This window comes from Hakea prostrata, chromosome 9, assembly GCF_041222555.1.
Source record: "Hakea prostrata isolate BN-2017 chromosome 9, UWA_Hpros_2, whole genome shotgun sequence".
NCBI lineage: Eukaryota > Viridiplantae > Streptophyta > Magnoliopsida > Proteales > Proteaceae > Hakea > Hakea prostrata.
Genome location: NC_142608.1, coordinates 7,605,128 through 7,619,299, shown reverse-complemented (window position 1 = coordinate 7,619,299; position 14,172 = coordinate 7,605,128). Strand labels below are relative to the sequence as shown.

The 14,172-nt window shown below is 37.3% G+C and overlaps 1 protein-coding gene across 1 annotated transcript; it reads left to right on the top strand.

Moving 5' to 3' along the window:
* Positions 1–7,240: 7,240 nt before the first annotated feature.
* On the top strand, positions 7,241–10,461 carry LOC149004421 (putative NAD(P)H dehydrogenase (quinone) FQR1-like 1). The gene is made up of 4 exons (XM_089169475.1): positions 7,241–7,370; positions 8,829–8,922; positions 9,552–9,814; positions 9,937–10,461. The coding sequence occupies exons 1-4, from the start codon at positions 7,348–7,350 to the stop codon at positions 10,166–10,168; spliced, it is 612 nt and encodes a 203-aa protein (XP_089025601.1). The 5' UTR covers positions 7,241–7,347; the 3' UTR covers positions 10,169–10,461.
* The last annotated feature ends 3,711 nt before the right edge of the window (positions 10,462–14,172 follow it).

Here is a 14,172-nt window from a genome sequence, read left to right as displayed (position 1 = left end):
AGTCAAAACATGAAATCGTTTGCAACGATTCACACAAACCACTCACAAACTAATGGAATCATAGATAAAACTATTTACAAGCATTCATTACACCTATCATGCTTCAACTACCGAAATCCAACATTTAATGTGAAGAAACCCCACAAACCTATGTTTAAAGAAGAGGGTTTGAAGGATTCTCACATTTTCCAATGATTCCGCTAGGATTTGGGTCTAGACACACATTCGTGTGGTTGGGAATCAAGCTTCCCCTTGGTTTCTCCTCCTTTCCAAGTTTCAGCCCCACACTAGCATTATAAAATGTGTGGGAGTGAATAGGAGCTTAAAATAGGATTTTAAACACAAATTCCCGACTTTTGCCCCGATGTTGGGGGGCGATCGACCGGCCCTTGGTTGACCCCTCAACCAAGGTCCGAATCCGGTGCTAAATGGCTTAAAATAAAGGTCTTTCGATTATCTTCGTTTGGGTATATTTACCTCGTCAATCGAACTCTCCATCGTCGGTTTACGAACATGCCAAAATCGTCTTTTAACACTGTCGTGGTTGATCTTCTCTCTCCTCTTAAACTCTAAGAGAGATGTCGAGTCATCACTAGGGTCATCCACCATCATTGGATCTACTTCTGAACCTTTGGGATCAACTTGAATGGCCCACAATTGTCGCTGACTTGAGCCCTGGGTTCATGGTCTTGAAAATCATAGGTTAAAGGATTAGAAATCTGGGGGATTTCACAAGTATCAACATCATTTGCAATTTGGGACATATTTGGGCTTGGAGCTTCTAGTACTAGACTTTGTGTCCTAGTTGGGCTGGACCTAAAATATCACTTGGCCCATGAGATATAGATCTGGTCCTATAGCCATTTGAGATCCTTAAATTCTGAAAATGAAACTAGCCCACCATCCGTGTTTGTATTTGGGCTTGGAGACATTCTTCTAGATGTGCCTACCTCCGTGGATCGGGGGTGTGGAGAAACTCGAATGTGGAGCGTCCAATGAGGAGGGATATCGTGTATAGTAGTTGCATTTAGGGTAACTGTTTGGTTAGTAAGATGGCCATTATGCCCCTGACCCCTGTTGTTCTCTCTTTGGCCGTCGCTGTTCGAGGCTGTTGGATATGTAAAGCCAAGTTCAAGTTTCGAGTGCCTGGATCCACTAATTCCAAAATATCGCTTAAGATCTAATGGAAGTTGAACCACAGTGAATTCTAAAAAGAACATATACATAAAAGAATGAGTTCAACACAACTCATTGAGATCAACTTAACTGCATATCAAGCATCTATTCACAATCTTCCACGAAGAATATATATGAATATTGAGTATGCAATCATGCTTCTAACTCTATCATAAGGTCTTTATGGTAGACATACATTAATCTATACACTAGCCTCCTCTAAGTGGCCTCAATCACTCTCCAACAAAAAGACACGTCTATTGGACTCTCCGCGGTTGTTGGGTCAAGTCACAACAATCTATGGCTGGGGATATGGGTCGCCACTCTCTCACATCACCATTTAGCTCGAGAACTGGAGTTGACAACTCTAGCCCTAATGCATGGTCATACGGTCTCGTACTACATATGGCCTGGATATCATTCCTCAACGAGAGACATTTGTTGGTCCAATATACTTATCCACCTAGAAATGGGACCCTCAACGGGAGGCATATGTTGGATTCCATTTCTCAGCCCTATGGTCATCCACCTATTTATAGGCAAAGGCTCTTGTGGCTTCCCTATGGAAATTGCACATTGCGCTAAAAGTGACACGAACCCAAACTCTATATATATATCAACGCTACCATCTCATCATGGTAGTGGGCCTGTTTGATGCTCACAGGACCCAGCCACTAACATCACAGGTTAACCGGCTTCAATATCCATACTAAAGGGTAATAGTACTAATGGGGTTACCTAACCAACACATCTAGACACCTAGTATCCATGTACTTAGGTCTAAGTGCATATATATATATAAGATCACCATGATAATGGGTGAACCCACAACCCTAATTGGCATATAAATACAAGAGGGCGAAGTCCCACAATCAAATCCACACATTCACATCATTCTCATATTATAGTTCATAAAATTTGAAAGTACAAACAAATGTAAATGATCTTACCTTTTGTTCGCGCAAAGTCACATATAATTTATAATAGAATATAAAGTATCAAAATAATGAAGATTCAAATGACACCATCAATGACACAAGATATGGTTAAGTATTTTCCTCACCTTTCAAGCTAATATCAATCTTCAAATTCCAAAGAAATCCACAAAAGAGAGTTCAATTGACCGAAAATAGCCCTTGGAACATAAGAAATTAAATGAGCAACAATCGGGGATAGTTCAAGATAAAGGGGGTAAACATGCACTCGAAACAGGAGGCAGGGGGTTGAGCCACACAGGGTTGGTCGATCACTCTGTCTAGGGCTTCAACCACTCCGATTCAAAATCAACTTAGAATGGGACTTTGGGGTCTTCAATTTGACAACATTAGGGTCCCCAAACTACCTTTCAAACATCCCAATTGGTTCCCAAACAAAAATCCCCAATTTGGGCTCTATATGTCTACCTGCAAGCATCTCAAAGAGGTTCGAATTGGTTTCAAATGCAAAGGATTGCACGAACCGACTCTCACAAAGGTTGGGAAATATTAATGGGAAAAGAAAAAACATTCAATGTTACCTAAAGCAACAACCACCACAACTATTCCAAAATCCCATCATAAATGTATCAAAATAGTGGTTGCAAAGAGGGTTTTTGAGTCTCCTTACCTTATCACACGATTTCATTTCTATCTCACACTTTGGTACCACCAAAGAAGTGAAGAAGCTTCAAAATCCCAAGCTCTCGCTGTCTCCCACGTTCTCAACCTCCTTCTAGCATAAACAATGCGTTTGTGGGGCTAGAGAAACATAAAATAGGGTTTTTGGCCCGAAATTCTAAATCTACCCTCAAATTGGGCAGGGGTGGTCAACCCAGCCGATCCACCGCTTCTGATCAACCGGCCCTATAACTCCTTCATGTGAAGGCCGATTCCGACGGGCTTCTGAGGGTAGAAAGGTCATTTCAAGGTTTGATCAATGGTATAGGTTACCTTGAATTTTGAGTCCTCTAGCATCGGTTTATGGGCATGCCAAAACCTCATTTTTATGTCTTCTAAATTAACGTACCTTCTCTCTCCTCTTGAAATCCATTAGATTAAATAGAGTGATCGGGTCTTCATCGTGGACATCCACCTTCATAGGTTCAATTTTTGAACACCGGGCTCAACTCCTATGGTCCAAAGTTGTTGTTTACTTGCATTTCGAGTTCATAGTCCTGAAACCAATGAGTTAAAGGATAAAAAATCTGAGGGATTTTACAGAATCGCTGGCTAAACTAGGAGAAAATGAACTTCCGATGAAAGTCCAATGAGAGCTCTTATCAAAGAGATGAAAAACCCTATTTCGAAAAAAATTAAAAAATTAAAAAAAAAAAAAAGAAAAAAAAAAAGAAAAAGAAAATAAAAGAAAAAAGGAAGTTGTTTTGGTCATAGTGGGCTTTGGCTGACAAAATGATACGGGAGCTAGAATTCATTGGGCTTGGATTGAGGCTTCCTCAACATATTGTTCCTGTTGAATTTGTTAAAGTAGTTCCAACTCCCATTTTAATTGTTTCTGCAAGTTTCAACTATAAAACCCGAAGTCCCAGACAAATTAACATGACTTAAGTGCCTCTTCTCACATGCAAACTTTGGTGGGCTCTGCATAGCCTTGTAGCTTTTCATCCCGGAGATTAGGGGGGTTGATGTTGTTGGCATTATGGTTAACTTCACAGGTTCTAATGCTTTTCAAGGAACCGGTGGGCCATGAATTATCATAAATTAGCTGGACTTGAAGAAAAAAAAAACAAAGATGGAATGATTAATGAAGAAGCCCTATGATAAAAAAAGAGAGGGTTTGAGGTGTCAGCTCTCTATAGGGAGGAGTCATGACATTGGAGTTTCCCCTCCTTAACAAGCAAAACTCCAAATAAGTGAGACTTACAGGTTTGAAAAGGCAGATGGGCCAGTGAAGGATTGGAAATCTCATTTCTTGGAGCAAAAGCTATTTTCCCACTCATGTTCTCCTGGATCCCACCTTTAGACCATCAACAAGTATCAAATCTAAGAGCATTTTTCAAGGACATGAATGGAGATGGGGTTCGTTTTAAGATAATAGATTGATTTGGAGATGTGACAGTAATTTTAGAAGAAAAAAGAGAGGAAGGAGGAGCAAGGAAATCCTCACATCTTGAGAAGAAACAACAATTCTTTGGTTGCTTTGCTGGATTGTATTAGGTTGTGTAATGATCAGGCCAGCTTCTTTCACGCCAGTTTAGGGAAATCTGGTGTGATGAGGAAGATGTCATTGATCTGTGTTACCCATACCCAACAAAAAAGATTGGCCTTTGGAACTAAATCATGGTTTTCTTCAGAAGGGTATCTGTCAGGTTGACAGTTTTTGGTCTTTTTCGAAACAAATTCTTGTCAAAATGGTTTGTAAATGTAGCACAACCATCATTACAGTTCGGCACTTGCTAGGTCTTGGACAGATATACAACTCTTGCTGATCTTTGTACATGCCTCATTGTCTCATAGAGTAATGAAGTTTATTTTTCTCTTATAAGAAAATATCTTGGGAAGAAACAAGAATAGCTACAGAGATATTAAATTCTAGAACTAGATTTGAAATTAAGATAAACAAGAATCACTTGATGGAACTTGACCCATACCGATTGTGATATCCTGCAACATTGTGAGGGGTTAATCTATAATTTCTCTGCTTGTAATTGGTTTATTTGCTCTGGTCCTAATTATTTGTTTGGTTATAACTTTGATTCGTAACAATTAGTTCCTACTTAGAACCAGAATATAAGACTTCCATTTTGGGTCTCAAGTGTGATGGAACTGGGGTTCTCTCTCATCACTGGTTTTAGCGTTTTCGCTTCTCTTCTTTGTGGTGCCATTTGGAGCCTGTAATTGCTGTATTCTTCGACTATTTATTAGGTTTTTGAGTTCTCCAGTATGAGGTCGGTCTATCTTGTACATGGGTTGATGGACATCTTGATGTAAGGTTGTAGGGTTTTTCATAATGCATTGAACTCAAACTGAGCTCCAGAGGCATAGGCTATATATTTGGCTGAACTTCGTGGACATGTTGCGAATCCTGCAAACAATCAAACAACGAAAGAAAGAACCAAAAATGAACAAGAGAGACACAAGATTTTACGTGTAAAACCCTCAAGGGAAGAAACCCACGACCGCCAACAATCCATTAATTTCAAGTAACTTGAACATCAGTTATAGAGAGAAGTGAGTTACACATCTATATCAAAACCTTAATTTACGCTTTGTAGGGGAATTTCGCTCGCTCTATGAGCTCTTCTTTCGCCACAGAGAACTCCAGACCCCCTACCACCCCCATAATGGAGCAGAATCAAACCCACATACATAATACATTTTGCAGTATGTTTTTTTTTTTTTTTTTTTAATTTTTTTTAACTGAGGTTCATCTGGGCCAGCTTGCACGCACCACAATTTATTTCCTTAGGAGAGGAGAGCTTTTTATATTTTGTAGTGTTTTCTTTTCTCTTCTTGTCAATCTTGCTACGATTTATTTTTCTCGTTTGAGTCTGGAAGGTTCCATTGGATTGGATAAGTAATGACGAAAGCAAAAAGTAGTAATGAAAATCTATCAACTTCAAGTTACGTGATGAAGAACACTTCCAAGCAGTGGTAGAGCCACGTAGGGACCGGGGGCCAATTTTTGAAAATTTAAAATTGCTTACATATTTTCGTAATTTTTTTCACTTTAAGTGTGAATTACCACTATTTGGCCCTCTTCCAAAAATTAAAATTAAAAATTTAAGATATAGATGATGGATACAAATGTCATTCTTAATCATAATCAAATGGTTATCATTAAACCCTTAGTTTTAAGGAATAAATGGTTAAATTCTAATTAAAAACTAATTCACGATCCATGAATTTCTCCCTATTTTCTCTCTCATATTTGTTCTCTCATGAATCTCTTCTTTTATTCATATTTCTTCTCTCTTTTTTCTCTCATGCGTCTCACACAAAATATTGGAGTAGTTAACAGACATTGATATTTTTTAAAATCTTCTCCACAGTTATCAGTATTCATTCTCTCACACTCACGATTTTTCTAGTATTCATTTCATAAAGTATAATTTTTTAATTTATTTAGTTGTTCTTTCTTTCTCCTAAAATTTGATTCTACTAATAGTAATTTGAATCTCGTTAGAATTCAGCCATTGATTTTATCAAATCTAATCATAATCATTTATTTTTATTTTTTTTTAATCCTTAAACTTATTCCTAAAATTTCATTTCTATTAATGGAAATTCAAATCTCGCTTAGAATTTCAGTTTAATTTATCTAAATTTTTAATATAAGCCCTACACGTCAAAATATAATAAAATTTTATGAGATGGGAGCCACAGTGAGTCCTGCATTGACCCAGGTATATTCCGCCGCAAATGTTCAATCTTGGCTGGACCCCCTCCTTCCAGGCATAATCTTTTGAAGTCTTGAGAGTGAAAAAAAATAATGTAAAACCCCTAAACCCTACACAAATAATTAACGTTTAAGTGACATGATGCTCCTCCTTCCTTCTCCTCCACCACCTCCAAGTTCTGATTTCTTATGAGTCAAACTTGCAGACGAAGATGTGATGTAGGAGTGATGTACAATCCTCCTCCCTACTTTATCTTTTTGAGATTAGTATCTCTCTCCATCTTCTTCTTCTTCTTCTTCTGTTTTTTAGTATAAAAAACAAGAATATTCAATTGGACTCTTCATCGTTGGCATTTACAACTCATCATCATTGGTCAGCACCTATCTTCCTCGAATGCTTGATGTAATGATGATGTTTACGTGTCGTCATCACTCTTAGATTTGAAAATTAATATCCGTGCATGCCCTTTTCAATAAATATCTAATATTAATTTAAATTCCCCTCAGGCCCTGATTTAGGATTTAAAAACCAGAAGTTTGTTCAATATTGGCGACGAAGGGCCTGAGCATATGTCAAAGTACAACTAAAAATGGATATTAATAGGAGAATCTAAAATAACACACCAGAAAATGATATTAATAGGGTAATTAGCGATTAATATGGACCAAAGGTCAATAAACTAATGTAAAAGTCAGCTAGGAGGGAACTATAAATATGGGTTGGTAGCTGTGTGCTTTCCAGCAGTTATCGTTTCAGTTCTCAAAGCTTTTTGTTTAGAAGAACAGAGCAACTAGAGACATACATACACATTTCTCTGATTCAGAGACGCGTTTTCAATGGCAGTCAAAATTTATATCGTGTATGTTCTCGCATTCTCTTTGTTTTCTCTCAATACTTATTCTTTGTCATTAATTTTAAGATCTGCTGTTTTCTGACGATATTTTGATTCAAAATCTTGTTTCAAATCTCATTTGTGGTTATCATATACAAAGGGTTTTGTTTTTCTTTTCATTTTAACCACTCTGTTTCTCTGGAAATTTGTAATTGTTTTAATGGTTTATTTGCTCAATCTCGAATTTGGGCACATTCGGGGCCTCTTTTTGTTTTATTTTTTCGGTTATTTTGAAATTTTGGCTCACTTGAATGCTTCAGACATTAATGGGTGCTGAATTGGAGATTAAAGGCATGATTTTTGGTAGTATTATAGAAAAAGGCAGGCTGATAGAGCCTGTATTCCGGCTTTACCTGATGATGCTCCTGAAATTCTTCTTAAATTTCCTGCGCCTAATATGGATTGATCAACTTGTTCGTTCATCTTTTTTCAGATTCTTTGATATGTATAGCTTTTACTGTTCTGTTTGCTTGGTACATCTAATTTATCTGGCAAATGGTTCCTCAGCTGCATCTTGGGTTTTAATCCACTCAGTAAGCTTTCTCTAAAGGTTTATATTTCTGATAATGGGCTCGATCTCGTTATATTTTCTCTTCTATCATAATTGGTCGCCTACAATCAAGAATGAATGTGAGTTCGGAAATATGCAATATTTCAAGACAAATAGAAAGATGTGCTAAAAGTCCTTCTCAGATGTGAGGGGTATAAACCTGTTTGGTGTTCTTGGACCTTGTGGTTCTTGTCTAACTAGTTGGTTTCTAGATAGTTATCCTTATGTCACTGATGAATCTCCCTCACAAAAAAGTTATAGCCTCGAGGGTCGAGGGACTCTCGACTTGCTCATTTAGATCCAAGTTAAATTGAGAGCAAACCCTCAACCCAGCCCCAGGAGGGAGTGAAGAATTCCAATGTTTAATATACATATATTTGAGCTGATCTCTTGATTTCTAGTATTGGATTCAACAGATTTTATCTGCAGAATGAGGATTAGGTGATTGGAGCTGTAATGTTTTAGAAAAAAATATGAGGCTTAAACCTTTCTGAGAAGTTTTCTGCAATCCAGCCCACATAGTTCAAAAGAGAAGTATCAGTAATCTTTATGTCTACACCAGAACATCAGGCTTTGCATGAGGGTTATATGAAACCAAGTCAATAAAAGCTTTTATGTCTCATCTTACCTTCCAAAAAACTTCATAAGTTAAACAAAGTTCTGATACTCCATTGTGGAACTAGAAGTTACTTGAGGCGATGGCAATGAGAAAATAGTGTTATGCTGAGAGAGAGCTAACTATTTCTCTTGTTGCCATTAGAGGAGGAAACTAGGCACTGTTTCTTCATTTTCTTATTGTTTCATTTCTGAATTTATTCGAATGCCACTTATTTTAGTTTGGGATAATGCTGATAAAATTCCTGTTGGTGGTTCAGGTACTATTCCATGTATGGGCATGTGGAGAAGCTAGCTGAAGAAATTAAGAAAGGTGTTGCATCTGTGGAAGGTATTGAAGTCAAGCTATGGCAGGTTGGTGCTTTCTTGACTGGGAAAAATTATGATAAAGATGGGAGTGTTGACCATTTCTTTCTTGTATTTTCTTTTCATAGTTGGAACATGAAAGCATATTTATTTGGAGAAAGTAATGGGAAATTTTGGGCTCTAAATCAGGGTCTAGATTCTCTTTCATCTGTTGCTTTAGAAAGTCGCAGGGGTGATATAAAAACTCAGTTTTACAATTCTTCTAACTGAAGCTTTTTCATCAAAAAATTGGATTAGTTCTCTATGAATGAGTCATTCTACATGGAAGATGCTGCTTTATTCCAGGGTTGGGGTGAATGCTGCTTTACTTTTGATGTGTTGTCTTGTAGGACATCTAGGATAACACCCCATGGGAAGTCTTTTTTTCTTTTCTTTTTCCTGTTCAATCTTATGAAGAATGTACTTAAATATGTCAAAAGCATTCTGGCATGAATTCTATACTAGGCAACAGAGATACATGCTAGTGGCAAATTTCGTTTCAGTTGCCTTATTGAATATTTTTACTCATTATTAGCAGAAACCAAATCACCCAGTGGGAGCTCATTTCTTGATTTGTGCTTTCTGAAGGTCTTTACAGCAGAACCAACTTGATTGTTTTTGTTGGATACATGTAACAGGTCCCTGAGATCCTGTCAGATGAGGTCCTTGGAAAGATGAGTGCTCCACCAAAGAGTGATGTTCCCATCATTGATGCCAATGATCTTGCTGAGGCTGATGCAATCCTTTTCGGCTTCCCAACTAGGTTTGGGATGATGTCTGCCCAATTCAAAGCATTTTTGGATGCAACTGGAGGTTTATGGAGGACACAGCAGCTGGCAGGAAAGCCTGCAGGGATTTTCTACAGCACAGGATCTCAAGGCGGTGGACAAGAGACCACTCCGTATGTTCCTTATCCAAGTTGCCATAGAATCACTGCATAAGACGTCCTTTTAAAACCAACTTTTTGTAGAATGTTAGAGAAAGAGGAAGTAACCAAATTCAACACTTTTGTGCATTTTACAGGTTGACAGCCATCACTCAGCTGGTTCATCATGGGATGATCTTTGTACCCATTGGTTACACATTCGGTGCTGGAATGTTTGAGATGGAGAAGGTGAAAGGTGGTAGCCCATATGGTGCAGGAACTTTTGCTGGAGATGGATCTAGGCAGCCAACTGAACTTGAACTTGAGCAAGCTTTCCACCAAGGAAAGTATTTTGCTGGCATTGCAAAGAAATTCAAGGGAACTGCTTGATTTCCATACCCTGCAAACCCACCATGGGACAATTAATGTGTGCAAAAAAAAAATTTCCTTAAAATTTCAGGTTTCTATTTCGCTTTTGTCAAACCAATAAGATGGATTTCATCCAGTATATTTCAATTGCTCTGTATTTTATCTCTTAAGTGGAAGACCAGGTTGTTAAAAGTTACATAGTTGGCTTATTGTTTGTATATGTATCATCACTATTCTTCAAACAAGATATCGTTTTCTGCAAATACATGTCTCTTTATAGCATGCTTTGGGGACAATAAGATTGGAATAAATTTCTTGTTTCTTAATGATGAAATGGGGCAGAGGGATAAGCACAATACTAGTTCTTCTATTGCTGCTTGGGAGTTGGCTTGTTGTCATGGATGAGTGCATGCAGGGTAGTAGGGCTACTCATGTTTCTTCGGAGCAAGGCTTTCTTTAGTATCTTCTTCATTGTTGATTTTTGTCCATCTAAACCAAATCATTAATGAAAACCATGTTTAATCAGAACACAAAAAATCTTTGGTACCCCCATTAATAAGATGGAATCACCGGAGCTGCATCTTGCTTAGTAAAGCTACACAACGAAGCTATAGAATAGCAAAAACACATTTGCACAAGACAGACTTGTGTGGTACACCTGAAGAATAACCCTAGTGGTACTTCCATACTTCACAACTTTGGTCTATCATGAAGAGGTTTTAGTGACTTTGTGTCTTTACCACCGCCATCTCCTTGATCTTCGATTGCTTAAAGCATGTGTTCAAACTGTAGCCGGTAAGACTTACCCATCTTGAACCAGTCTTGCTCCAACATATCGTCGTCTTCGCACACAATTCTTAACTCATCATCGACCAACAACTCCAACAAATCCTCAAGCAAGTGCAAAGGTCTGATGTCTTCCATGGTTCACCTTTCCATAATTCACCCATCATGGTAGATGTGCTTGAACTATAGTTGGTTTTTATTCGTAATTGGGTGATATGAAGACTACACAAATAGTGTTCCATGAATGACTATGAGGAATATTGTTTAGTGGTGTTTGGTGCATTGTGTTTTTGCCCAAAATTCATTCCTTAGAGACTGCACAAAAAGTGTTCGATGAGATGACTGAGAAAAATGTTGTTTCATGATGTTTGTTGCATTATCTTATGTTATAAGAAGTTGTATTTGCAACTCTGTAATTGATATGAAATGTTGTGTTTACAGCAATGTTTGTAGAATCATCATTGATTTCAATCATGCCCTACCCCCATAAAGCATTGTCCCCAGAGACACTTTTGTTATATTCCATTTTATGGTGTTTGGTGTACTGTACTCAACCCATGTGGAATTCATGTCTTCTTATCTCAATAAAATTTCTTTTTACACAAAAACAAAAAATTGCTTTTCATGTGGTTAACAAACTTAAAGACTTGATGTTTTTTTCCGCAGAAATCACTTATTGGTTGGTATTGTTATATTTGCTCCTTTTCGAGATTGTTTTGTTGTTTCAATTGGAACCATTCCCCCACCCCAAAGGTAGGAATGGATATCCTCCTACTCTCGAGGGTAGAAGATGCTACCATTTGACGTCCTCTCCATAATTAGTTGAGCGGTTAAAAGTCCAAATTCCCATGGGGAGGTCTTGGATTCACACCCATCCGATACCTATATTAGTAATATTCGCCCCCCCCCCCACGCTGGCTACCAAAAAAAGGGAAAAAAATACATTCAAGAGTGGTTCCACCTCTAAACACTGACTGTGTAGGTACCCTTGAACTTATGATGATGAGGGTGTTATTGATCCCCTAAGGTAGGGTTAGGGTTTATGTAAGTCTGACCCGACACAGTCGGTTGACATTAAGAGTGTCAATTGTGTACCGAAACCGTTTAATCGTACCAAACCACACCTTACTGTACTGTACTATTCAAAAATTCGGTACGGTACTTACCGAAACCGAATTTTTCGGTATCGTTATGGTTTTAAGTACTCATACCATCGGTATGTATTGAAACCATACTGAATTAGTATTGTACCAAACCACTCCTCTTCTTAGATTTACTTGTTTTGTCTCTATTAATATCATATTTTATCGATTGTTTGATCGTAATTTTATTAGAATCTTAATGAACTAATAACAAAAGTGGCATGGGTTCGTTCGTACTAAAATTGTACCGCATTAGATACCGTGTTTAAACCATTTTTCTGCACCGATTTAATATCAAAACCATCCGAATCATTTTTGCAAATACCAAAACCGGACCTTACTGTGTAAATTAGGTATCAGTACGGTTTTAGTTTTCGATAACTTGGTACCGTACTGAATTACCGAATTACCGAAAGCATATCGATTGACACCCTTAGTTGACACCCCTATTGGAGGAGCTCCATCTAAAAGGATGCGAATCTGCCCTCAAAAGGTTCGAAATTTTTGGCCCATTAGAAGTTTAGGCCCATTCTGAAGTAGTTGATGCTCATTCCATGGTAGTTATGCTAATTGAGAAAATTAGAGACCTAAATTTTATTGTTTTTCTTAGTCGAAGGACTGCAACTGCTAAGAATAAAATAAAGGGCCTTAAGTTAAATCCAGCCCATTTCCAATCCTATCAGGCTCAACCAAGCCCATCCAGCTCTGATTGACCCTTATCGAGCCAGGCTGGGCTGAAGTGGCCCTATTTGTTTTTTTTATCCTAAAGGCCTCTGCTACATCCTCCTTTATATTAAAAAAATGGCACACATATAATTGAATATTGGGCTTTTATTTTTTATTTTTTTATTTTATTTTATTTTTTATTTTTGCTTCCTTGCTCGTTTGCTTGCTTGTTTGCTTGAAAGAAAAGGTTTGTTTATGTTCATTATCACACTTTTCTTTGGGTTGAAAATTTGAACTCCATCTCAAAATTTTAAGTACTTCCATGCAATTGATAAAAAAAAAGCGCACTTTTCTTTTCAATAAATTAGTAGATAACTTGAAACTAAACAAAAAATTATAATGTAGAAGGTGTGGATGATGAAAAAAATATAAATCCAAAAAGAATGTTAACAAAATTCCAAGGAATCAATCCTTAGTACCGAAATTCCTCGAGACTGAGATTTTTGTAATATAGAGAATCACCCAACAATGACTAACAGTACCAAACAGACCTTTTCAATATACCATTTACATATCTTCACTTCAAAGGCTAAGCCACAAAGATATACAGTGAAGTCAATCAAAGAGAAAGAGATTAAACTTTTGATAAGTGAAATCTTCACTGAGAAGACAAGAATGGAGTCCTTGAAAAGCAAAGATTGCAACTGGGCGCATGCAGCATGGGGTCATATATGCTTTGATTTGTGAATCCTTGGTGTCTCAAAGATAGCTTTAGAGTAGCTTAAAACAATAATAAATCATAAAAATACAGAGAAGAAATCATGGGTACTTGATAAAAGATGTCTCCGATCCCAATGCTATAAATTATGGTATATGATACCCCTGAGCATCCAATCGATTGAAATGTCACTGGAAAGAAAGCTAGTAGGTAGCAATTGGGTACCAATCAAAGTATAATTTCTTCTTTGTTAAAACCTTCTTTAATGATTACTTGTTTGTCTAAAAGACAATCCTTCTGAGTAAAGCTTCTTCAGGTATCACGGCGATGATTCTTTGATTTGGATTCTGTAATTTAGTTTATTATTTCGAATATGGAATTTAGATCTATGTTCAGAGTTCAGACTCATGAAATCTCCTGTTTCTCTTGATTTTGGGTTCACCCGAAACAAATTAACCTGCAAGGTGCCCTAGTAATCTATCCTGAGCCTGAACTGGATTTTGATCCTAAAGACAAATCAAGAACAAGGGTCACGGGAATTCGTGTTTGTCCTATAATTTTAGATAATATTTTTGATCTTAATACCAATTGATACGAATTCAACTTGCAAAGTTATTGAGAAAAAAATCATTGTTTTAGACTTTACGCTATTAGGGCTAAGGTCAGGAACATAGTCAATCAGGGACAAGGAAAATGACAAGATCAATGCATTT